The sequence below is a fragment of the Bos grunniens genome, chromosome 19 (genome assembly GCF_055505025.1).
Source record: "Bos grunniens cultivar Pamir isolate PY7600 chromosome 19, Bosgru_T2T1.0, whole genome shotgun sequence".
NCBI classification, from domain to species: domain Eukaryota; kingdom Metazoa; phylum Chordata; class Mammalia; order Artiodactyla; family Bovidae; genus Bos; species Bos grunniens.
Window position 1 is genome coordinate 52,909,602 of NC_141183.1, and position 27,570 is coordinate 52,937,171.

Genomic DNA, 27,570 nt, shown 5'->3' on the forward strand with positions numbered 1-27,570 from the left:
TGTGAGCTGAGAATTAAGCTTTCTGTCCTAGTTCACTACAACAAGTGTTTATGCCTCCAGAAGGAAATGGTCCAAAAAAGCAAAAACTAATGAGACACTTAGTCATTTTATAGTTAAGTACAAACCTTTCTGGTTGATAAGTAGTAATATTAACTACTGCAATTAGGGGCCTAACATTTCAAGAAAAAAAAAATCTCTTGGAAAAAAAAATGTTCGAGGTAATATTTCACAAAATTTTATAAATGAAATAAAAATAGTAAAGCACTACTGGCAAGCAATCTGGCATAATGACTGAGTAGAGGCCACAGAATCAAATTTCCTGGATTCAAACTCCAGATTCACCAAATATTAGCTTTGAGATTTTCAGCAAATTATTATACGCTGCTAAGTATCTCCTCATCCATACAGTGGGGATATGTAGTTACTTCATACGGTTATTGTGGAAATTTAATGGGGTTATTGAAGTTGTTAGCACATGGCCAAAGTTCAATAGATATTTTTAATAATGCTGCTGGACAAAGGGGTTAAGAAAAACATGATTAACTGGAAGGAAAGAAGGAAGTCAAAGTACGTCTGAGGCTCATGACAACTGTTTGCTTGTCTGAGGAGACAGCCAGGACCGAAGCTCTGGAACAGCATTTCTGCAACTATATGAGAATGTGGACGCCTGCGCTCTAGAACACGTGATTCACTCACCCTTTCGGTGCTTTACATTTTCCTTATTGGTCCACCTCCTTCGCGCATCTTCTCTCACTTCACGGCGGGCCACACTGCTCAAATCATGTGCATTAAATTCATGCAACTTGGGTAGCAAGTCTCTCACCCATTCATAACGGATTGGACACACAATTCTTGCATAGACTTTGGTGGTAACTAATACCTCATGAAAAATGATCCATTCAAGTTTGGTTTCCTGTTCATGAAGCTACACAAAAGAATTCGTTTAAGGATGACAACTCAATAACCTGCCTTATTCCAGATTAGACCAACCAAACATTAACAGCCTCAAGTTTTCTGAGTTAATTTTTATATTCTTCAATCAAATAGGAGGCACACATCAACCAATACCTTTATGTAATAAGATATATGCTAAACATATCCTCACATCTCTTTTTTCAGAGAAAAGTAGAAGACATCTGTATATTACTTATTCCTACATCTTTACAAAAGGAAGAAATTTCTACAGCTTCCTTTACAATAGGAAGAAATTTCTTTCTATTAGTAAAAATTCAGGTACTTACTGCTGAGGAAGGATGAATATGAACTGGGCTTCCACGCCCATCCATTGTGCAAAATGTTCTCCCAACAGACCTAAGAACCGAAAAACCAAAGGATCAAAGACAAGAACAGTAAAAACAATTAAATAAGTAGAGCACTAACAATGAAAAATTATATGTCCTACTACAAGGAGTACTGTATGGAGAGGTTTGTATTTATTTAACTGTCACTATAACTTCTCTACCAATTCATCTTAAAATTAATGATTCAGGGAATTCCCTGGTGGTTCAGTGGTAAAGACTCTGTGATCCCACTGCCAAGGGCGTGCATTTGATCCCTGGTCAGGGAACTAAAATTCCTGAAGCAATGCAGTGCAGCCAAAAAACAAAAAACTAATGAGACAACTTATATAGTGATTTTACTTAATTATAAAACTTTCTGGTTGGTAAGTAGTAATATTAACAATAATATTGTATTTGTGCTTTAGAATTTCCAAAATGCTTTCATAATGAAGCATCAAATAAACCTACTAGTTTTGACAGCCAGGTACTTTATTAAAAGATCAAAACTGAGATTCAAATAAATTAGATAGCTTTCTCAAGGTCAAAGAGCTAATGTATGGTGAAAGCAAGTCCCAAACATAGGTGTTTGGACATAAATACAGTATTCTTTATATTGTATTATACTACATCTCCTTTCAAAGGTATAAATAATTTTCACCATTCTAAAACAGACAATTAGAACAGTTCATCTATAATTTTTCTAATTCCTATTAACTTCATAAATTCTTACCCTCTTCTCTACTTCCCTACATAAAGATTATTCCAAAAACTTATCAGAATAAAACCTTAGCTTAATCACACAACTGATTTCCTATAAAACTTTACATATATTCCTATTATAACCCAGGTCAGACTGCATTATAATTATTTGTATATATATATATCTACACAGTCCATATTTGGACAGTACAAAAATCTTTTTTACTTGAATCATTTGAAAGTTAGTCACCAATCTTTTGCTTCATCATCCCCAAATCCCCAAATAGGAAAGTGTGTATTTCCTATAATCAAGAATATTCTCCTTCATAACCAACGTAAAACCATCAAAACCAGGGAATTAACACTGATATACTACTAGCATCTAATTCTCAGAACCCACTGAAGTTTTATCAAATGTCCTAACAACATCCTTTATAGCAAAACGACCCAGTTCAGAAATCATGGACTGCCTTTACTTTTCATGGTCCTTTAGTCTCCTTTATTCTGGAAAACACCCCCCAGTCTATCTTTGACCTTCAAGATCTTGACACCTTTAAGGATTACAGGCTAGTTATTTTGCAGTATGTCCCTCAATTTGATTTTGTCTGTTTTAAGACAATTAGACTCAGGTTACAGATCTTTGGCAAGAATATCACAGAACAGATGTTCTGTTTTTATTACATCCTATCAGGAGGAACAAGATTTTGATTTACTTCATTTCTGATGATGTTCACTTTGCTTGTCTGATTTAGGTAACATCTGCCAGGCTTCTTCACTAAGAAGTTACTTTTTCCCTTTGTAATTAACAAGAAATTTGTGAAAAGGTGCTCAACTCTGTAAACAATTCCATTTGTCATTAAACTTTTAATTTACTCATTTGTTAATTTATATGATTATAGACCCAGGATTTCACATTTTATTCAATCCATTACTATCAGTATTATGAACGTCAAAATATCCCATCTTCGATCAGCCTGGGCCTATTCAAACTGGCTCCTTTGTACTTGGTCACATGGCCTCCACCTTCACTGATGACCACTTTGCTTACAGGTAAAATAAGATGTTTGGGGCTCATTGTGTACTTTTCCAGCCTTATTTCTCCAAAGGTCCTTTATGTGGCAGATGGCTGTTCCAAGTCAAAATCTGTGCAGAGGGACTTCTCTGGTGGTCCAGTGGTTAAGAATCAGCCTTGCAATGAAGGGGACATGGGTTTGATCCCTGGCTGGGAAACTACGATACCACATTTCTCAAGATCAAAGAGCTAATACATGGTGAAAGCAAGTCCCAAACATAGGTCTTTGGACTTAAATACAGCATTCTTTACATTTATTATACTACATCTCTTTTCAAAGGTATAAATAATTTTCACTATTCTTAAATATAATTAGAACAGTTTATCTATAATTTTTCTAATTCCTGTTAATGTGAAATTCTTATCCTCTTCCGTACTTCCCTACACAAAGGTTATTCAAAAAACTTATCAGAGTGAAACCTTAACTTAATTGTCACAACTGATTTCCTATAAGACTTTACACATATTCCTGTGGAGCACTAAGCACACACGCTGCAGTTACTGAGACCGAATGCCACAGCTAGAGAGTCTGTCCATGCGCCACAACGGGAGATCCCGCGTGATCCAACAAAGACCACAAGTGACGAAACCAAGACCTGACACAGCCAAAAATAAAAAAAAAGATCTGGGCACAAAGTGTATTCACTGCTATTATAGTTATTGCTCCTAGTCCATCTCATAGTTAGGTTACATAAATATTTACAGACATACAAATACATATCATACACACACACAGAGTAACACCTATTTTTTATTATCGTTATCTATCTACCCATCCACTTAATAAAAAATAAAAACTGTAATATCTGAAATTTCAATCAATACCACAGGGCTCATTCCTGTTTTCTTTTAGTATTTTTAACTCCCTTCACCATTTACTTTAATGTCTTCAATTATGTGGTCGACTCCTCTGTATATAACAAATCTCCCATCACCACCACTCTTGCCCCTTTGCCACAAAGATGCCCTCCCTCCACTCAGACTCTGACATTCAAACAACCAAACAATTCCCATGTGAGTACCTTCCCCAATCCTGCTCAAGCCCTGACAGTCCACACCAAACCATCCTTCATCAGGGATGCCATCCTCAACCTATTTGGCTTTCACGCTCCACAAAGAGCCACTCCTCTGCAAGAAAACCACTGTCCCTCAGCTTGGGCACTAACCCCCCATGCTGGACAGCTGTTCTGCAGACTCCCCTCCTCCCCACATGAGTTTCAATATCCCACTCTCAGCCACTGCAGCTCCCCCGGCACAAGTGACAGTTATAAGAAGGTTCTCTGTAATTGATGTCATCATAAACACAGACCTTAAATCAAATTGTCTGTAATATTAAATAGTTCAATATGGTCATCAAATACAGTTATATTTCTCTATCCGTCTCTTAAGCTCTTAGTGCTTACCTTCGAGCTACATTTTTGAAATAACCGGCACAAAGACATCTTCGCAGGACTTCATGTTTAGGGCCTTCAAAGGTCTCTCTTGGGAAATCACTTTGCTGTAGACAGAATACATGTATAGTGGTAAGTCTCAGAGAACAACTTGAAACAATCTTTTGGTTTGAAAACTCCAAATTTCTAAAGACTTCTGTTTCTGGCCGATATGGAATATGAGGCACCAGATTGACCCTTCTGCTTGAAACAACCAAAAAAATGGACAAAACATATGAAATAATGATTTCCAAAGCACTATATGAAGGACAACGAGTCTGAGAAATAAATGAAGGAAAAAAAAATGAATTAACTCCAACAACTGTTTCAGCTTACAGTCAACCTTGAGAGAGATTCTGAACCAAGGTACAGGAAAGGAAAAACCCGAGTGAAACCTAGAGAACTCCCTGAGTTAAAGAGACAGAGCTGAGAATCCAGAGAGACCAAGATGGCTAGAATCCCCAGCCAAAGTTCAGGAGAGAAGCAATCTGCAGAGGACCCCAGAGATCTACAGGAGGGCTTCAAGAGTTCAACTGAGAACTGATAAGCACATGACTGTGAGGAAATTACCCAAGGCCAGGAAAAGAGCCTCCCAAAAGGATAAGGGACAACAGAGTTGTGTGCACAGGGTCAGTAACGGCGTTTGTTCCTACAAGTCATTCTTCAACACCTTATAATACACACGGTTTTGGGGAGAGAACTCAGAAGGTCTTGCCAAAACGCCACTCAAGGGGAAAAAAAGTCACAGCAATCACCTGTTTAAGCTTCCTGATCAGTTCTCTAAGTTGAGCTTCAACACGAAATGCAGAAAATAAGCACCTCCAATGAATCCAATGTTTCTGGCACCATGAAGCTGGAGCTCCACTGCAACACAAAAACACTGGTGTCTCAAAAGTATCTTTCACAAGTGAAAGTCTAACATTCTCATTTCTATCACACAACTAGAAACAGATAAGCAACTGTCAGCTCTTTTATGAGACCTGTCCAATTAATAAGAAAGCACTTTAAGGAATATGAAAAAACAAATTAATACACCTCTAAGTGAATTAAAATAACTTGTAAATAGATTTCTTTATATATATATGCTTTAACAAACATCCAATCATTTTCTCATCTAAACTAGTTATACAGAATCAAAATTCTATGAGGTCAGTTTTCAAGAAAGGTTAAGCAGAGAAGAAAGACAAGAGTTAATATTACACAATAAATGACGGTCACAGTCACCTCACAGAGAAATCTCACTAATGTTCACAAAAATACACTGAGGTCAGTATAATCCCCACTGAAACTTACTGTCTGAAGTCATATTCTTACTGAAGCTGTATTTCAAACGAAGGCTCTCCAGTTCAAAGAACTATCTCACATACCTTGATTTGCACTGTTCAAAGATGACGGCTAAAGTTGCAAAGTCATTAAATCCTCCAGCTTTAGCTGCCAACTCTCGGTGTCTCTGCTCTGCTTCCTTCTGGTACTCTGGATCAACTAAAACGACAGTTGGAAAGGCAGTTTAGTTCCACTTTACATCAAGCCTCTTTCTTCCCTTTGTTTATTCAAGAATATTGAAATCCGCCTCACCCTCTGAGGTGAAACAAAGGAGAATGACTTAACTCTTCGGTGGGGGACTGTAGACCTCTAACTACTCCCACAATTCCTTTTCCTCTTTAATCACTTTGGAGATTTTTGCTAGAATAGCAACATTACTTCTCAATCAAATTACCTTTAAAAGAGTATCTGGAATTTACTATTTGTTTTCACCGTAAGAGTAACCAATGTTCACATTAAAAAAAAAAAGTAAAAGTTCAATGTTTCCCACTTTGTCACATTATCCACAAGTCAATCCTCAGGGCTAACCACTGTTAACTATTTAGTATGTGTCCTTTAAGATATTTTCTACACACACACACACACACACACACACACACATATACACACACATAAGCATTGTGTATGATGGTTTATTTTCTTCATAAGTTTCTTCTGATACTTCTTTTATTTATTTAATAACAGTTTAACTAAGTATGTATAGAAGCATTCATTCTCAAAATACCTACATTGTATTTCTCAGGGGTATAAGGATATAACACAATTTAACCCACCTCTATTTATCCAATTCCTAATTACAGACAATTAGGACCATCACATATGTAAAACCGAAATACTACAAACTTTTCTCTTTTAATATTATACTGAAGAATATCACGCATACAGAAAACTACACAGGTTCTGAGTGTACTGCTCAGTGAATATTCACAAATCCAACACACCAATGTACTCGACAGCCAAATCAACAAGCAGAATATTACCAACATCCCAGAGCCCCTTCTTCACTCTCTTTCAATAACTACTCAGCCCCCACCACAAGGATAACCACATTCCGACTTTTAACCCAATGAAAGGGCTTTATTTGTTTTTAAACTTTATATAAATGTACTTTATGCGTCTGGTTTCTTTTGCTCACCCTTAAGTTTCTGATTTATCTATTAGTGACTTTGACCCAATCCCACTCAGGAATTATATGTTCACTGATTGCCCAAGTTCCCCACACAGCACTTTACCCAGGCTAATCTCTTTCGGAGTCCCCTGGCCACATTTTTTTTTCCTCAAAATTTTCTAGGGCTTCTTCCTTCATTGCGCAACATCAAGCCACAGCTCCTATTATACCCATCACAGCTAGACTGAGCAGAGGCCCCACGTTGCCTAATTGCAGGGAGCAGCACTTACACAGACTACAATGTGAATCTGCAAAGCATCAGTTCCTGGTATTAGGAAGAATGCAATCTGATTAAACAAAACACTCACGAAGATATAAAGTCTTCCATCCCAGGTTTTAAGTAGTTTCCACCTAAGTGACCTGGGTAACAATGGAAGGAAGTAGCTAGAGACAAAAGGGGAGCAAATATGATTTATCACACACCACACAAATGGTCCTGTCAAGGTAAAGATACAACGCTCATGTCTTGAATCAGTCATGAGCATTGATTTTTTAAGCTGAAATACCTAATTTTGTCTAATTATCTAATAGTATCTATTTTATCTAATAGTATCTAAAGATACTACGCCAAAAGACAAAATGCACTAAAATAAAGCATTAACCATGTGTTAGCTTCCAACACTAAGAGACGAGCTCACCTATCAACCAGGGGCTCCGACATCCTTGAATGGATATAAACAGAGTCCCTGCTGCCTCGGACCTCTGGGCTATGGACCTCAGAGAAGCCTCTTGATGGTTCAGTTCTTCCCTTCCCTGCACCTGACCCTAGAGACATTCAGTGTGGCTGCAACACCCACCACGACTATTCACACAAACGCTTACCCTTTCTTATTAAAACGTCAGAGTAACTGCAGTGAGGGCTTCCCTAATGGGTCAGATGATAAGGATTCTGCCTGCAATCCAGTAGACCCCAGTTTGATCCCTGCGTCAGGAAGATCCCCTGGAAAAGGGCATGGCTACCCACTCTAGTATTCTTGCCTGGAGAATCCCATGGACAGAGGGGGTTACAGTCCTTGGGGTCAAAAAGAGTTGGACAATAAACTTGAGTGATTACAATTCTAAACTCAGTTTATATTTTGTGATGATTAACTCTGCGTGATCAGCGTTGGATCTCTGTTGTTCATGGTGGCTGCCTGCTCAGACTTTAAAACATGTACAGAGCCCACTGCTTTTCTGGCTGTCCTTCCCACACAGCTATTACCTTCTCTCTGTCTCTCCTCCCAGTTATTCTCAAAGCCAAGAGAAAATACAGAGAATATTTTTTTCTTTTCCTTAACTCTTCCCTCAGAAATAACCTAATTAATTAAAATTAAAACTGACAGAAGTCCCAAAGTAAATTCAGGAAATGTAGAAAAGTAAAAAAAACCATTACCACACACAGTTCTGACAATCTCAGCAAGTTTATCCTCTGACTGAACAATAGTTTGACTATCTTTAATTACTTTCCCAGTAGACTTGTCATTTTCTTTAATTTTTTATCTTTCCCCAGATGAAATTCTATTATCAGTTTCACCTCAGACAAATAATGCTCTGAGGCAAAAAACATAAACAAGGAACTGAAGCAGCAAAACAAGACTGTAGACTGTATCAGCCTAACTTCTTCCTTTGGGAAGATAATGCAATACTTTTCTATATACAATCAACCAGAAAACAAAACTATTACATAGGAAGAGTTTCAATAACAACAATCTTCAGAGCAGAAGCAGGGGAGTAAGGCTGTAATAAAGTACCACTTATCTCTAAATATATCACAGTTTAAATATTTTTTAAAAATTTAAAACCAACACAATGTTATTTTAAATTTGGTCCATTTTAAGGCAATGCTGTTTACCATCTTAAAAACACTTAAGAGCCCTCACTCCATTGTTTGACTTCTAAAGCAATATCTATACTAGCAGACACTGTGTACACAGCTTACTACAGCAAGAGAGAGATTATTAAAAATGTTGACGGCATCATCATTTTGATGTTTAAAAATCTTTATTCAATGATAGATCTGAAAATACTAGCCAGTTTTACCAATAAGTATAATAAACTGGGCTTCCCAGGTGATACCAGTGGTAAAGAATCCGCCTGCCAATGCAGGAGACAGAAGAGACATGGGTTTGATCCCTGGGTCAGGAGGGAAGGGCACCCTACTCCAGTATTCTTGCCAGAAGAATCCCATGGACAAAGGAGCCTGGTGGGCTACAATCCATGGGGTCGCAAGGAGTTGGACACAACTGAGCGTCTAAGCAGAGCAGATGTAATAAACTAAATTAGGTGATCTACAAAGACTAAGACCCAAGAAAGAATTGCTTAACCTATAAAGACTATATAGCAGCTGGACAACAAATACATATTTGGGGATATAACAAGATCTCAGCAAGTCACATGCTCAAAAACTGAAGCTGCATTTTGTCGCAGCTAAACTTCTTGATGATCTAAGTTTAAAAATTAACCCTAAATCACATATGTACATATAAGAAGAGTGTCTCTCCAAGTATGAAGAAGAAACCAATAGCAATTGTTGCCTCAAGCAATTAGATTTGGATGACGCCAAGGAATGCCTCTGCCAAGGTGTCTAACTTTATTTAGATCAGACTATGTAGCAATTTGTGCTCTAGGGCACTGTTAAAAACAAGAGATCAATCACCTAGCAATCCGGGGAGACTAACAGCTTGGTGTAATACCAATAGAGGCAGGCCAGCAAAAATTGAAACAGAGCAGCCAGATTTTACAAATTGCTTTTATTGAAGTATAGTTGATGTACAATATTGTATCACTTTCAGATGAACAATAATATAGTGATTCAATATTTTTACAGAGTATACTTCATTTAAGTATAATCCTACTACTATACTTTATATTAATAATATAATATTGAAGAAGACTATTGAAGAGTCCCTTGGACTGCAAGGAGATCAAACCCGTCAATCCTCAAGGAAATCAATCCTGAATATTCACTGGAAGGACTGACGCTGAAGCTCCAATAGTGTGGCCACCTGATACAAAGAGCTGGCTCACTGGAAAAGACCCTGATGCTGATAAAGATAGAAGGCAGGAGGAGAAGGGGATGACACAGGATGAGATGGTTGGATGGCATCACTGACTCGATGGACATGAGTTTGAGTAACAGCTCCAGGAGATGGTGAAGGACAGGGAAGCCTGGTGTGCTACAGCCCGTGGGGTCACAGAGTTGGACATGAATGAGTAACTGAACAACAAATACTTCGTTTAAAGCTATTATAAAATAATGGCTATATTTCCCTGTGCAATAAAATATATCTTTTTTGCTTATTTATTTTAGACATAGCAGTCTGTATCTGTTAATCCTATTTCCAAATTTACCTGTCCCTGCTTCCCTCTCCTCACTGGTAATCATTATTTCTTTCTCTATATCTGTAAGTCTGTTTCTGTTATTTACATAAATGCATATGTGGTAACTCAGATGGTAAAGAATCTGCCTACAATTCAGGAGACCTGTGTTCACTCCCTGAGTCATAAAGACCCCCAGGAGACGGCAATGGCAACCCACTCCAGGTTTCTTACCTGGAGAATCCCATGGACCTAGGAGCCTGGCAGGCTGCTGCTGCTACTGCTGCTGCTAAGTCGCTTCAGTCGTGCCTGACTCTGTGCAACCCCATAGACGGCAGCCCACCAGGCTCCCCCGTCCCTGGGATTCTCCAGGCAAGAATAGTGGAGTGGGTTGCCATTTCCTTCTCCAATGCATGAAAGTGAAAAGTGAAAGTGAAGTCGCTCAGTCGTGTCCGACTCTTTGCAACCCCATGGACTGCAGGCTACAGGGTCACAAAGAGTAGGACACAACTGAGCAAATAACACACTATTTTCTTTTTTTAGGTTCCACATAAAAATGATAACAGAGCATCTGTCTTTCTCTGTCTGACTTGATCCATTTGTTGCAAATGGCAGAATTTCATTCTTTTTTATGCCCAAGATAAATATATTCTATTGTATGGGGGGGTGGTGTGTGTGTGTGTGTATGTGTATATATATACACATATACAATATATATATATATTTTCTTTGCCGCAGGAGACAGATCCAAAAAAATATTGCTACAGTTCAGTTCAGTCGCTCAGTCGTGTTCGACTCTTTGAGACCCCATGAATTGCAGCAGGCCAGGACTCCCTGTCCATCACCAACTCCCGGAGTTCAACCAAACTCATGTCCATCGGGTTGGTGATGCCATCCAGACACCTCATCCTCTGTCGTCCCCTTCTCCTCCTGCCCCCAATCCCTCCCAGCATCAGAGTCTTTTCCAATGAGTCAACTCTTCACATGAGGTGGCCAAAGTATTGGAGTTTCAGCTTCAGCATCAGTCCTTCCAAAGAACACCAAGGACTAATCTCCTTCAGAATGGACTGGTTGGATCTCCTTGCAGTCCAAGGGACTCTCAAGAGTCTTCTCCAACACCACAGTTCAAAAGCATCAATTCTTCAGCACTCAGCTCTCTTCACAGTCCAACTCTCACATCCATACATGACCACTGGAAAAACCATAGCCTTGACTAGATGGACCTTTGTTGGCAAAGTAATGTCTCTGCTTTTGAATATGCTACCTAGGTTGGTCATAACTTTCCTTCCAAGGAGTAAGCGTCTTTTAATTTCATGGCTGCAGTCACCATCTGCAGTGATTTTGGAGCCCAAAAAAATAATAAAGTCTGACACTGTTTCCACTGTTTCCTCATCTATTTCCCATGAAGTGATGGGACCAGATGCCGTGATCTTAGTTTTCTGAATGTTGAACTTTAAGCCAACTTTTTCACTCTCCTCTTTCACTTTCATCAAGAGGCTTTTTAGTTCCTCTTCACTTTCTGCCATAAAGGTGGTATCATCTGCATATCTGAGGTTACTGATATTTCTCCCGGCAATTTTGATTCCAGCTTGTGCTTCTTCCAGCCCAGCGTTTTCTCATGATATACTCTGCATATAAGTTAAATAAGCAGGGTGACAATATACAGCCTTGATGTACTCCTTTTCCTATTTGGAACCAGTCTGTTGTTCCATGTCCAGTTCTAACTGTTGCTTCCTGACCTGCATATAGGTTTCTCAAGAGGCAGGTCAGGTGGTCTCGTATTCCTATCTCTTGAAGAATTTTCCACAGTTTGTTGTGATCCACATAGTCAAAGGCTTTGGAGTAGTCAATAAAGCAGAAATAGATGTTTTTCTGGAACTCTCTTGTTTTTTCCATGATCCAGCGGATGTTGGCAATTTGATCTCTGGTTCACACAGTCAAAGGCTTTGGCATAGTCAATAAAGCAGAAATAGATGTTTTTCTGGAACTCTCTTGCTTTTTCCATGATCCAGCGGATGTTGGCAATTTGATCTCTGGTTCCTCTGCCTTTTCTTTATTGTTCTTTTTTCTTTTTTTTCCTCTGCCTTTTCTAAAACCAGCTTGAACATCTGGAAGTTCACGGTTCACATATTGCTGAAGCCTGGTTTGGAGAATTTTGAGCATTACTTTACTAGCGTGTGAGATGAGTGCCATTGTGCAGTAGTTTGAGCATTCTTTGGCATTGCCTTTCTTTGGGATTGGAATGAAAATGGACCTTTTCCAGTCCTGTGGCCACTAGTGAGTTTTCCAAATTTGCTGGCATATTGAGTGCAGCACTTTCACGGCATCATCTTTCAGGATTTGAAATAGCTCAACTGGAATTCCATCACCTCCACTAGCTTTGTTTGTAGTGATGCTTTCTAAGGCCCACTTGACTTCACATTCCAGGATGTTTGGCTCTAGGTGAGTGATCACACCATCTGTTAAAGAGTGTTCTGCTTGGTTTCAGGTCTTCCTTTCAGGTCTTTAATCCATTTTGGGTTTATTTTTACACATGGAGTGAGAAAACATTCTAATTTCATTCTTTTATACATTCTTTTTCAAACATTCCACAAGTATGTATGTAGCTGTCTAGTTTTCCCAGCACCATTTACTAAAGAGACTGTCTTTTCTCCATTGTATATTCTTGCCTCCTTTGTCATACATTAATGAACCGTAAGTATACAGGTTTATTTCTGGGCTCTCTACTCTGTTTCATTGATCTAAGTGTCTGTTTGTGTGTGTGTGTGTGTGTGTGTGTGCCAATACCATGCTGTTTGATTACAGTAGCTTTGTAGTACACTCTGAAGTCAAGGATGTGACATCTTTAGCTCTGTTCTTTTTTCTTAATACTGCTTTGGCAATACAGAGTCTTTCATGATTCCATATGAATTTTAGGATTATTTGTTCTAGTTCTGTGAAGTGTCTCAGGTATTTTAAAAGGGATTACATTAAATCCATAGATTGCTTTGAGTAGTGTGGACTTTTTAATAATACTAATTCTTCTAACCCAAGAACATGAGATATCATCCCCTTTCTTTATATCATCTTTAATTTCCTTCCTCAGTAACTTAAAGTCTTCAGAGTATTTCTTTGATTAAATTTATTAACAATATTTTAGTCTTTTTGATGTAATTCAAAATAGATTACTTTCTTGCTTTCTCTGATAGTTCATATATTAGTGAATAGAAAATCAACAGATTTCTGAATATTAATAATATATCCTGCAACTTTACTGAAATCACTATTAGTTCTAATAATTTTTTGGCAGAAATTTTAGAGTTTTCTATGTCTGAAGTGAAGGGAAGTCGCTCAGTCATGTCCGACTCTTTGCAACTCCATGGACTTGTAGCCCACCAGGCTCCTCGGTCCATGGGATTTTCCAGGCAAGAACACTGGAGTGGGTTGCCATTTCCTTCTCCAGGGGATCTTCCCACCCAGGGACCGAACCCGGGTCTCCTGCACTGTAGGCAGACGCTTTACTGTCTGAGCCACCAGGGAAGCCCCATTAGGATGGTAATAAAAAGAATGGAAAGGCAGGACAAATATAAATGACGCTAGGAGATAATAACTTAAAAACATTGGTGTCAAGAGGTTTCGAGTTTGAGCTCCTGGTAGGAAAGAAGAAAACAAAGAAAAAAGTTCAAGAGAGTCATCTTGAGATATGTATAGTATCTGCAAACAGTGATTAAGTTTTACTTCTTCTTTCCAATTTGGATACCTTTTATTTCTTTTTTGTGTCTGACTGCTGTGGCTCAGACTTTCAATACTATGTTAACAGAAGTGGCTAAAGTGAGCATCTTTGTTTTAGAGGAAAGGCTTTCACCACTGAATATGATATTACCTATGGAATTGTCATATATGAGACCACCCAAATGTTTAACAGAAAGATCAGAGAAACCTACCAAAAAACTATAGGTTGTCCTGATGTTCTGGAAGACTGTGCAGATGCCCAAGTAAACCTAATAAAACCTAATCCTGAGTCTGACAAGACAATAGACGAGGCGACTGCTTTACAGTTATATTTTCATTGTTTGGAATTTAAAAACACTGATAAATCTCTGTGTTATTTGAGTGCTTTCAGGGTAATTCATCCTTTATACCCATTAACATCAATGATATCAAGTGCTTCATAAAGACAAAACTTACTTAAGAATTTCCCATCAAAGCACAAAATACAAGACATTCCTACTGGCTATTATCTCAATATTCTAAAGAATTAGACTGTCCTATGTTCATAGATATCTAAAGGCCAAATATTAGGCAAGCAAAGGGAAGTCCCTCCTTTCCTGAAGTTGCTAAACTGTAATAAAGTTGTTGCTAAATCCAAGTAAAAGCCCTCAAGGTACCAAAAACCACCTCAAGGACTTAACAAAGAAGAAAAACCAAAGAACATATAATCAAAACCTAAGACCTGAACAACTTCAAGGGCTACAAAACTGACAGTCAACAGTCTATCACAGATAGAGGTTCTAAATAAGAATTTAAAAACCTGGAATTTTACTTCTAGCTATGGAAACAACTTAATTTTTCTCTTCTCTTGACTTCTTTCAAAGATATATGAAGCCTTAAGGGAAAAATTATACTACTGTAAATTGTGAGGTTTATAATCTATGTAAATATAATATATATGACAATAATAACACATGATGGAGGAATAAGTGGAACTAAACAATTCCAATGTTTCTCATATTTCACATGAAGCAATAAAATATTAACTTTGAGTAAATTTTAATTAAAGATGTGTATTATAATCCCTAGAGCAAGGATATATTAAGAAATGGCAAAAAGCCAGCAAAGGGTTCAACAAAATCCCTATCAAAATTCTTAGCAGGCTTATGTTGAAAAAACTAATATGCTGATTTTAAAAACATACAGAAATGCAAAAAATATAGAATGACCAAAACAACACTGATTTCAAAATTTACCACAAGAGTTGGCAATTTCTTAGTTTACCTAAGATAAATAAAAAATATATATCTACAAAACTCTTGCATAAGAATGTTCAAAATAGCTGTATTCATAAATAGCACCAAACAAGAAACAATTCAAACGTCTGTCAACAGGATAATGGATAAACCAATTATAGTATGCAACTGGATACTAGTCAACAATAAAAAAAAACAAAGCATTGATACATACAAAAATATGGATGAATCTCACATATAATATGTTGACCAAAAAAAGTCAAGCACAAAAATGCACATATTATATAATTTTATTTACATGAAGTTTCAGAAGAGGCAAAACCAACCTGAAAAAATCAGAAAAGAGGCTGGCTGTAAGAAGGTGGGATGGAATCTGAGAAGGGGCACTGAGAGAATTTTCTGGAGTGATAAACCTAGATCTTGACAGGAGTATGGGTTACAGTAGTAAATGTATTTCACAAAATTCACTGAATTACAGACACAGCACTTACACTTTTCACTACATGCAAATTTTACCTCAAAATAAAAAAAAAGAAGAGAGAAATAAAACCAAAAAAAAAGATAAATAAACAATAAAAATTAAAAAAAGAAGAAAAAAACTATAAGCAAATATTGAACTCTAGTTATAAAGGACTGCCTTTCACAGTGGTATAGCTTAGTGATTCTAAAACCACTTCTGTATATTCTAGGGACAATGAACAATTTGAATATGAACTCTGGACTAGATGATAGTATTGCATCAGGTATCAATGTTAATTTTCCTAATTTTGATAAATGTGCCATGGTTAAATAAGAGATTGCCTGTGTTCTTAGTAAATTACATGTAAATATTCTGTGGTAAGGGAGCACAATGTTTCCAATTTACTCTCAAATGATTCAGAAAAAGAAATAAAATGTATATTTATAAATACTTATAAATATATATATGTACACATGCAGGGCTTCCCTGGTTGCTCAGCTGGTAAAGAATCCGGCTGTAATGCGGGAGACCTGGGTTCAATCCCTGGGTTGGGAAGATGCCCTGGAGAAGGGAACGGCTACCCACTTCAGTATTCTTGGCCTGGAGAATTCCATGACTGTGTAGTCCATGAGGTCGCAAAAGGTTGTGACTGAGTAACTTTCACTTTTAAGGGCTTCCCTGATAGCTCAGTTGGTAAGAATCTGCCTGCAATGCAGGAGACCCTGGTTCGATTCCTGGGTCGGGAAGATCCGCTGGAGAAGGGATAGGCTACCCACTATAGTATTCTGGCCTGGAGAATTCCATGGGCATAGTCCATGGGGTCGCAAAGAGTCAGACACGACTAAGCGACTTTCACTTCACACATGCACAGAGAAACAAAGAGAATAGAATAATAAAGCAAATGCAGCAGAATGTTAAAAACTTGCTGAAACTAGATATAAAAGGTACGACTAGATATAAAAGGTATAAAAGGTACAACTCTCAACATTTCTGTTAGAGTTGGATCACCTCAATCCAACTCCCTGGTTTTCCAAATAAAAAATGAAATCCAGAAAAACCAGACCAACCGTCTAGAATCCTGATCTCTTGACTCTCACTTCAATACTCTATAATAGTTTTGAAAAAGAGTATTATTAGCTTTGATACTACCTAACAAAAGCCAGCCAACCTTATTTACTGCATATAGTACTTTACTAGGAAAAAAAAAAACTGCAATTAGGATACTATTAGAATCAAAATTCTGATACTTAAAAAAACTACACTGCAGGACCTTCCCAGTGGTCTAGTGACTAAGACTCCACACTCCCAACGCAGGGACCCAGGTTTGATCCCTGCTCAGGGTACTAGATCCCACACACTGCAACTAAAAGATCCCATGTGCCACAACTAAGATGCAGGACAGCCAAATAAACAGTATGTGTGGGTGTGCATATACGTATACACAAATAATATATATATAAAATAAATATAGACGTGTGCACATATGTATACACAAATAAATGATACATATAAAATAAATAGAGATGTGTGTGTCTGTGTGCATGTTCAGTTCAGTTCAGTTCAGTTGCTCAGTCATGTCCGACTCTTTGCGACCCCATGAATTGAAGCACGCCAGGCCTCCCTGTCCATCACCAACTCCCAGAATTTACCCAAACTCATGTCTATTGAGTTGGTGATGCCATCCAGCCATCTCATCCTCTGTCGTCCCCTTCTCCTCCTGCCCCCAATCCCTCCTAGCATCAGAGTCTTTTCCAATGAGTCAACTCTTCACATGAGGTGGCCAAAGTACTGGAGTTTCAGCTTTAGCATCAGTCCTTCCAAAGAACACCCAGGACTGATCTCCTTTAGAATGGATTGGTTGGATCTCCTTGCAGTCCAAGGCACTCTCAAGAGTCTTCTCCAACACCACAGTTCAAAAGCATCAATTCTTCAGCACTCAGCCTTCTTCACAGTCCAACTCTCACATCCATACATGACCACAGGAAAAACCATAGCCTTGACTAGATGGACCTTTGTTGGCAAAGTAATGTCTCTGCTTTTTAATATGCTATCTAGGTTGGTCATAACTTTCCTTCCAAGGAGTAATGTATGTATACCCAAATAAATATGTATATAAAATATAGATGTACATATACATGTATACAAAAAATGCATATAAAATGTAAATAGTATAATACATATATGTGTACATATATTTATACACAAATAAATAACAAATAAATGTTAATAGTATAATTTAATAATATATACACATATACGTGTGTATACATATATGTATACACAAGAATATATATAAATGTGACCCATATAAATAATATATACACATATAAATATATATATATGCCGTTCAGTCGCTAAGTCATATCTGACTCTTTGCAGCTCCATGGACTGCAGCACACCAGGCTTCCCTATCCTACACACACACACACACACACACACACACACACACAAAACACCAATACTACATTGCAATCTATTTGGGATAGGTAGAACATTGATTGGACTACAGAGTATTTTTATACAAAAATTTATCCTCCATTATAATCATCACAATAATAAACCAATCTGAACCAACACTCATAGCCATAAAGTGATATGGCCAGTGAGATAGCACACTACTGTTAAGTCTGGGTTGTAGGCAAGATACACTATCAATTCAGGAGCTCCTTGAAAAGAAAAGAAAGTTGTGCCTCCCCTCCCCACACACAGAGTAGAAGAGAGCAAAGCTTACATATGATGAACTAAGTTGTGTCCCATATTGACACGCTAAGAAAGGAAAGAAGCAGAAGTCTAAAGACATGAAAACCTCAAAATAATCCTTTCTCTAAGGGTACAAGGGCTGAACTACCATTTCTTTTGATCACAGAGAAAAAAAAAGTTAATATATTACTAATGTACTGTAACAAGGCAAAGGTTCACCACGTTATCTTCCTTTACCAGTTAAAGGAAATTCTCTCAGCCAGGATCGTTATATACCCCCTATACTTCAAAAAACTAAGTTAAAGAATAACAAAATGAAAAAATCATTTATCTTCAGTTTCATGTCCTGTAGGGATAGATACCAGAGAAGGCAATGGCACCCCACTCCAGTACTCTTGCCTGGAAAATCCCATGGATGGAGGAGCCTGGTAGGCTGCAGTCCATGGGGTCGCTAAGAGTCAGACACAACTGAGCGACTTCACTTTCACTTTTCACTTTCATGCACTGGAGAAGGAAATGGCAACCCACTCTAGTGTTCTTGCCTGGAGAATCCCAGGGACTCGGGAGACTGGTGGGCTGTCATCTATGGGGTCACAAAGAGTCAGACACAACTGAAGCGACTTAGCAGCAGCAGCAGCAGGGCTAGATATACGGTGATGAAAATATGTTCAGTAATTAAAAAAAAAATGTTTAGTGAATTACCGGAGATATAAATAAATAGATATTCCACATACATGGGTAGGAAGACAATACCGTCCAGATGTCACTTCTTTCCAATTTGATCTATAGACTCAATGTAATCTGAATTAAAGTCTTAGAAAGTCATTTTGTGGATATCAACAAACGAGTTCTAAAGTTTATGTGAAAAGGGAAAGACCCAATGGCTAAGACTAAAAGTTAACTAAAAGTTAAAACAATGTTTTAGGAAGGGGAAGAGGAAAGCTGGAGAAATAACCCTATCTAGGTTCGAGAGTTACTATAAAGCTTCAATAATCAAGACAGTGTGCTATTCACAGAGGTACAGAAAAACAAATCAGTGGAAGAGAGTACATGGACCACAGACAGACACATACAAATTCACTCAAATGACCTCTAACAAAGGAGCAAAGGCATTACAGTGGAGAAAGGAGTCTTTTGAACAAATGGGGCTGGAACAGAAGGACATCAGTTTCTAGAAGATGACATAGGAGGCAATCTAGATGAACTTAGGTACAGTGATGATTTTTCAGATATGACACAAACGCATGACTCATCAAAGAAATCACTGATAAACTGGACTTCATTAAAATTAAAAACTTTTGCTCTGGAAAGACAAAGTCAAGAGAATGAGAAAAGAAGTCATAGACTGGGAAAAAATACTTGTACAAGACACACCTGATAGAGAACTGTTATCCAAAACATACAATGAACTCCTAAAACCCAACAATAAGAAAACAAAGGGCTTCCCAAGTGGCGCAGTGGTAAAGAATCCGCCTGCCAATGCAGGAGATGCAAGAGACAAAGGTTCGATCCCTGGGTGGGGAAGATCCCCTAGAGTAGGAAATGGCAACCTGTTCCAGTAATTCTGCCTGGAAAATTCCATGGACAGAGGAGCCTGGTGGGCTGCAGTCCATGGGGCCGCAAAGACTGGGACATGACTGAGCAACTGAGCACACACACAAAAAAACAAACAATCCGATTTAAAAAGACCAGAAGAGACACCTCCCCAAAGAAGATACACAAATGGCAAATGAGCACACGAAAAGACGATCTACATCGTACGCCATCGGGGTCTACAAATCAAAACCACAGTGAAATACCACTACACACCTACTAGAACGGCCCAAACCCCAAAACAGTGCCAACACAAGAAGCTGTAGAGAAGGTAGAGCAACAGGAATTTCAGGCTCACTGCTGGTGCGGATGCATTATGGCAAACACTTTGGAAGACAGTCTGGCACTTTCTTATAAATACAAACATATTCTTATCGTACAATTTGGCAATAAGCTGTTCATACAAAAACCTGCACACAAATGTTTACAGCAGCTTTATCTGAAACGGCCAAAACTTGAAAGCAACCAAGAGGTCTTTCCATAGGAAAATGGATAAACAAACTCCACACAATGGAATGTTATTCAGCAATGAAAGGAAATGAGCTGAGACATCCCTGGAGGTCCAGTGGTTAAGAGTCCACCTTCTAACACTGGGGACATGGCTTCGACACCAGTCGGGGAACTAGGATCCCACATGTCATGAGCCAACCAAATCCACACGCTGCAACTAGAGAAGCCCCATGAGCTATGACTGGAGAAAGTCTATGTGCTCCCGCCAAAAAACAGAGATGAGCTATCATGCCACCAAAAGACACGGAGGAGCCATAAAAGCACACTGCTAAGGAAGTCAATCCGAAAAGGTATTGGAAGGAATACCTTCCAGTACAGGAATACAGGAATCTGTATAGTCGAAATATATAGTGGATGATATTGAAAAAGGCACACAAAAGAAATTTCAGTGGTTGCTAAGGGTTTGGGGGAAGGGATGCAGGAATGACTGGGTGGAACACAGTGCAACTACTCTGCACAATATTCTGACGGTGAATATGTGTCATTACAGATCTGCCGAAACCTATAGAATTTACAACACAAACAGTGAACTCTTCAGTAATAATAATGTATCAATGTTGGTTCTTTAATTATAAAAAAGGTACCATGCTACTGAAAAATGTTAATAATAGGGAAAACTCTGTACTTTCCCTCAATTTTTCTATAAACCTAAAAATGCTCTAAAAAATAAACTCTATTAATTAAAAAAATTTCTTACCAGGTCTAATGAAGACATTTTCCACAGACAACATTGCTGCTATTGGAAGCAGTAGATCTTCACAGTCGAGAGAAGCAGCCTTTATTACCGCACATGTCAGATGTGGAGGGAGAGGAAATTCTACCATAGACAAACCCAATCTGGTCACATGGCCACTCCTTAATGGAAAGAAAAAGTTCTTAAGTCTTTCTGCCTTCAAAGAGTACAAGTGAACTGTTTATCACTCAGAATAAGTTAGATAACTTTAAATTACCTCTAGAAATTCAATTCAATATAAGGAATATGATACACTGTGGACACTGATAAGAGAAACAACAGTTCAGTTCAGTTCAGTCACTCAGTCGAGTCCGACTCTTTGCGACCCCATGAATCGCAGCACGCCAGGCCTCCCTGTCCATCACCAACTCCCTGAGTTCACTCAGACTCACGTCCATCAAGTCAGTAATGCCATCCAGCCATCTCATCCTCTGTCATCCCCTTCTCTTCCTGCCCCCAATCCCTCCCAGCATCAGAGTCCTTTCCAATGAGTCAACTCTTTGCATGAGGTGGTCAAAGTACTGGAGTTTCAGCTTTAGCATCATTCTTTCCAAAGAAATCCCAGGGCTGATCTCCTTCAGAATGGACTGGTTGGATCTCCTTGCAGTCCAAGGCACTCTCAAGAGTCTTCTCCAACACCACAGTTCAAAAGCATCAATTCTTTGGCACTCAGCCTTCTTCACAGTCCAACTCTCACATCCATATATGACCACAGGAAAAACCATAGCCTTGACTAGACGGACCTTTGTTGGCAAAGTAATGTCTCTGCTTTTCAATATGCTATCTAAGTTGGTCATAACTTTCCTTCCAAGGAGTAAGCGTCTTTTAATTTCATGGCTGCAGTCACCATCTGCAGTGATTTTGGAGCCCCCAAAAATAAAGTCTGACACTGTTTCCACTGTTTCCCCATCTATTTCCCAGAAGTGATGGGACCAGATGCCATGATCTTCGTTTTCTGAATGTTGAGCTTTAAGCCAACTTTTTCACTCTCCACTTTCACTTTCATCAAGAGGCTTTTGAGTTCCTCTTCACTTTCTGCCATAAGGGTGGTGTCATCTGCATATCTGAGGTTATTGATATTTCTCCCGGCAATCTTGATTCCAGCTTGTGTTTCTTCCACTCCAGCGTTTCTCATGACGTACTCTGCATAGAAGTTAAATAAGCAGGGTGACAATATACAGCCTTGACGTATTCCTTTTCCTATTTGGAACCAGTCTGTTGTTCCATGTCCATTTCTAACTGTTGATTCCTGACCTGCATACAGATTTCTCAAGAGGCAGGTCAGGTGGTCTGGTATTCCCATCTCTTTCAGAATTTTCCACAGTTTATTGTGATCCACACAGTCAAAGGCTTCGGCATAGTCAATAAAGCAGAAATAGATGTTTTTCTGGAACTCTCTTGTTTTTTCCATGATCCAGCGGATGCTGGCAATTTGATCTCTGGTTCACACAGTTAAAGGCTTTGGCATAGTCAATAAAGCAGAAATAGATGTTTTTCTGGAACTCTCTTGCTTTTTCCATGATCCAGCAGATGTTGACAATTTGATCTCTGGTTCCTCTGCCTTTTCTAAACCCAGCGTGAACCTCAGGAAGTTCACAGTTCACATATTGCTAAAGCCTGGCTTGGAGAGTTTTGAGCATTACTTTACTAGCGTGTGAGATGAGTGCAATTGTGCGGTAGTTTGAGCATTCTTTGGCATTACCCTTCTTTGGGATTAGAATGAGAACTGACCTTTTCCAGTCCTGTGGCCACTGCTGAGTTTTCCAAATTTGCTGGCGTATTGAGTGCAGCACTCAGGATTTGGAATAGCTCAACTGGAATTGAGCTCCAGTTGAATTGGAATTGAGCTAGCACCTCCACTAGCTTTGTTCGTAGTGATGCTTTCTAAGGTCCACTTGACTTCACTTAGTATCTCTAATTTTCTTGAAGAGATCTCTAGTCTTTCCCATTCTGTTGTTTTCCTCTATTTCTTTGCATTGATCGCTGCAGAAGGCTTTCTTATCTCTTCTTGCTATTCTTTGGAACTCTGCATTCAGATGCTTTTATCTTTCCTCTTCTCCTTTGCTTTTCGCTTGTCTTCTTTTCACAGCTATTTGTAAGGCCTCCCCAGACAGCCATTTTGCTTTTTTGCATTTCTTTTCCATGGGGATGGTCTTGATCCCTATCTCCTGTATAATGTCACAAACCTCATTCCATAGTTCATCAGGCACTCTATCTATCAGATCTAGGCCCTTAAATCTATTTCTCACTTCTACTGTATAATCATAATACATAAAGATGATAAAATTCCTTGCTCTCAATGGCCTATATATCCAACAAACTAAACAATAAGGAAGAATAAAGTAATATAATAACAGACACACAATGCTACAGAAGCATGGAAAATGTCCTTAAGGAAATGAGACAATAATAATTACCAAATCTTTTCCCATCACAGTCATGAGAACAAGGACTCTGGCTCGCTTATTATTTTGATGTGCCCAGCACAATGCCTGGCAATAGAAAGGGTGCTCAGAAATTACTTGTTAAATACTACCAATACTAAAAAAAAAAAAAAAAAAAACAATTTTATGGTATAATTTCAGAATTGTGGTGAGGGAAGACTGAGAACAAATTCTAATTTCAGGGAAAACAATCCATTCAATTCAAACAAATCACTTTCTAATGATAAAGGGAAATATTAAGAACCCTTTAAAAAAAAGAGACAGATTAACATCTATTGTAGTTGGTTTTAAGGGTTTTTCTTCTTTACCTGTCAATAGCATCACACTGGTAAAGTTGTTTAAGAGCTTCCAAAATAAGTCTTTCATTAGGTGGATCCAAATAGGGGAACCTGTGTGTTTAAGTGATACATAAAATGAGACTTCATTCCTTGAACATGGCAAGATTTTATACAGATTTGAAAATTTCTTTAAAAGGTTTTCCTTCTGTTTTTTCAAGTCTTTCTTTTCTCTCTCTTTTCTTTTTAGCATTCTATGATGGTAATCAGCATTCCACAAAGGAGGACATTTTCTCTGAATCACACTCTCCTATTTAATTGAAGAAGCCCTTTTCTTTATTCCCCCTTAGCTGCAATACTCTCACGACTCCTCTCTACTTAACAAAGGTTCTTCATAGCCAATATCATCTATTCTGTTCTGCAGTCTGTAATTTTTATTACAATTTAAAAAAACAGTGAAGAATTAACTGAAAGTGGCTAAAAAATTACAAATTATTTAACAGTACCTCAAAACGGTTTTTGATACAATGATAAATATCTTCAATTAACTTTACCAATTTGTTTTATTGTCTGTAGAGATATGTATGGACTTAGTTTCCCTTGAACTGTCTCCAAACAGATTGCAAACACAATGCCAATCTACCCCTAAATATTTCAGAGCATGTCCCGTGAAAGAAAGGACATTCTCTTACATACCACACTATCATTAAGCAACATAAGACAATTAACAGTATTCACAAAGGTCAGTATGACTATTGAGAGATACCTCTAGAGCATGGGATCTATTTCACACTTGAAGATAATTATTTCTTCAAATAAGGAAAAAAGTAATATTCACAAAGGACAGCAGAGAGACATATAACCAAGGTGAATATATACCTGCCCACCAGGACAGTAATTACTTATTATCTGCACTGGATTATTTTTCCACCATTAGTTTTGAGATGATACATTATCCACTCCAATTTCTCACTTTGGAAAAGGTCCAAAAGGGGACAAAAGGTCCAATATCTTACACAAAAAAAGTCCATTCCAGGACTGACAGCTCTATTTCAATATAAATAAACAAAAATTTGGTCAACTGTTCTATAGTCAGCTTTCCTACAACTTGTACCAACAAGTCCTGTTATCTGCTAGAACAAGAGTTAGCAAGCACTTTCTAAAGGCCAACTGAGTTACAAGGGAAGCCACTTTTTAAAGGCAAGACAGTAAATATTTTAGGTTTTACAGGCCATATGGTCTCTGTCACAACCACTCAACTCTACTGCTAAAGCAAAAGCAGCCATACATAAATGAAAAGGCATGGTTGTGTTCCAATAAAATTTTATTTACAAAAACCATCAATGAGCCTGGACCAGATTTTGTGACCCCAATCCTAGAGCAATACCAAACTAGTCAGCTTCCTCATCTACACAAGAGCCATTTTAGATTTGTTAAAAGGACAATTATTTCTCCCCTTGATTATATCAAGTACCAATTCTGTCAAACTCTCCTTGTATTATCTGGTTTCTAAGAGACCCACCATACATAATTATCATTTTTTTTTTTAGAAACAATCTAGTTTGTCAAACTCCTCATGAAACACAATGACAGGCAAAACTGAATTCCAAATGTGGAGTGACCAATACTGAACAGGAATGCTATAATTCCCAATCATCTGGACACTGCAGTCTATTAATAATCATAGTTTATGCAGTAGGATTTTTTAAAATTTTTAAACAGAATAACTGCAAACTCATATTAAGTTTGTGGTGATCAGATAACTTCAGATCTTTTCCACATTGAATTTCTTTAATGTGCAATCAAAACATAGGATTTAAGATATACCCTTTCAGACTTTCACCTTGGTGATTTTTGCCCCAGGTTCTGGCCTATGAGACCATTCTAAATCTTAGTTTTAATCATCTACCTATTAGGTATACAAATTTTTACCAAAAATCTGGAAATCGTTATTTTAATACATTTAATATTTTCATTAAAATTGCTTATCAGGAAAAAGTGAAATTCAGCATACTACCAGTAAAACCCCCATCAAGGCTTGGTGAACAATTAATCAATACTTTCTGGGTTTGGCTATTTGGCAGCTATACCCTAATTCAGCAGTACTGTCATATTCTTATTCACAAAGATGTCAGATGTAATCTTGTTAAATACTGCGGTGAAAACAAGAGACATCAGGTTATCATTCAATCACTTCTTGTGGTGCAGCCATTATGTGAATGGTCCTGTCTTCAAACTGAAAAGGGAATGGTTTGAGGACATATTCTTTGTGATCCATTTTGATTCACATTGATGATTACAAACCAACATTATATTCTCTTAAACCTTTTTCCAATAAACAATGGTAGAATTTGCTAAGAATCAATGTAAAGCTTACTAGGCAGCTATTTCTATAACCTGCTCTTTTCTTAAATAGAGAATTTATTTTTTTTTAGTTGCTCACAATTTTCTGGTAACCTGTTCTGCATAGTTTCTCAGAGATGACCTACAGTACCTCTGACATTATATCAGCAAGTTCTTTTAGTACTGTGGAAATAATGTCTAAAGCCTCAAGACGACCTCATCTGCAGTTGTTAGGGTTTCTCTCAGTATTTTCTAATCCATACTAGTCGTCATCCCTTCTTATCTAGACTTGTTCTTCTCTTTTCAGTTTTAAAATCATTCTTTATTAAAAATGTTTATTTATTTGTTTATGTTGGCTGTCCTGGGTCATCGTTGCTGCACTCGGGCTTTTTTCAGTTGCCGCAAGCAGGGCCTACTCTTTGCTGTCGTGCTTGGGCTTCTCATTGCAGGGGCTTCTCTTGTACAGCACAGGCTCTAGGCGTGCAGGCTTCAGTAGCTGCAGCTCACAGACTCAGCAGCTGCGGCTCATAGGTTCAGTATTTGGGCTCGCAGGTTCTGGAGTGTGCCAGCTTCGTAGCTGAGGCAGGTGGGCTCAGCAGTTGTGGCGCACTGGCTTAGTTGCTCCATGACATGTGAGATCTTCCCAGACCAGGGATTGAACCTGTGTCCCCTGCACTGGCAGGCAGATTCTTATCCACTGTGCTACCCACCAGGAAAGTCCCTAAAATCATCCTTGATGGAGGAGAATGGGGAAGCACAGTAACAACAAAAGCTCTATTTTCTTTTGTTACCTATGAATACTATACCATCTACTTCAAATTCTGGTTCTCTGTGGTGGGGAGATAGAACACGGTAAATATAATTAACACTGCTGTATGTTATATATGAAAGAATTCTCATCATAAGGAAAAAAACTTTTTTTTCTATTTCTTTAATATTTTATCTGTATGAGATGATGGATGTTCATTAAACTTACTGTAGTAATCATTTCACAATGTATATAAGTCATTATGCTGTATACCTTACATTTACACAGTGCTGTATGTCAATTATATCTCAATAAAACTAGAAGTAAAAAGAAAGAGGGGTGGGGAAAGAAGTCTTTTTTTTTTTTTTGGTCTCTAACATTTAAAAAACTTTCAGTACTTTCTAAGTCTTAAAACTTAAGATGGAAAAATAATTCAGTGCAGATGATATTGAGCAATTATTGTTTCTAGTTTTCTAATATATATTTATTCTTGGTTATATGCTGCTCTGTTAGCCTTTATAAATACTTTCAATCTGAGTTCATCTGTTT

General features: G+C 38.0%; 1 protein-coding gene across 2 annotated transcripts in view; it reads right to left on the reverse strand.

The window, feature by feature from the left end:
- Positions 1-27,570, reverse strand: part of DHX40 (DEAH-box helicase 40) — a 48,656-nt gene that overhangs the window by 1,890 nt on the left and 19,196 nt on the right. For both annotated transcript variants that reach the window (XM_086360597.1, XM_086360596.1), the window contains exons 11-17: positions 23,964-24,044; positions 21,176-21,333; positions 5,849-5,963; positions 5,237-5,345; positions 4,455-4,549; positions 1,242-1,311; positions 697-925 (exon numbers count right to left, since the gene is read on the reverse strand). In XM_086360597.1, coding sequence (XP_086216723.1) covers positions 697-925; positions 1,242-1,311; positions 4,455-4,549; positions 5,237-5,345; positions 5,849-5,963; positions 21,176-21,333; positions 23,964-24,044 — 857 coding nt within the window. The remainder of the gene's footprint in view (positions 1-696; positions 926-1,241; positions 1,312-4,454; positions 4,550-5,236; positions 5,346-5,848; positions 5,964-21,175; positions 21,334-23,963; positions 24,045-27,570) is intronic.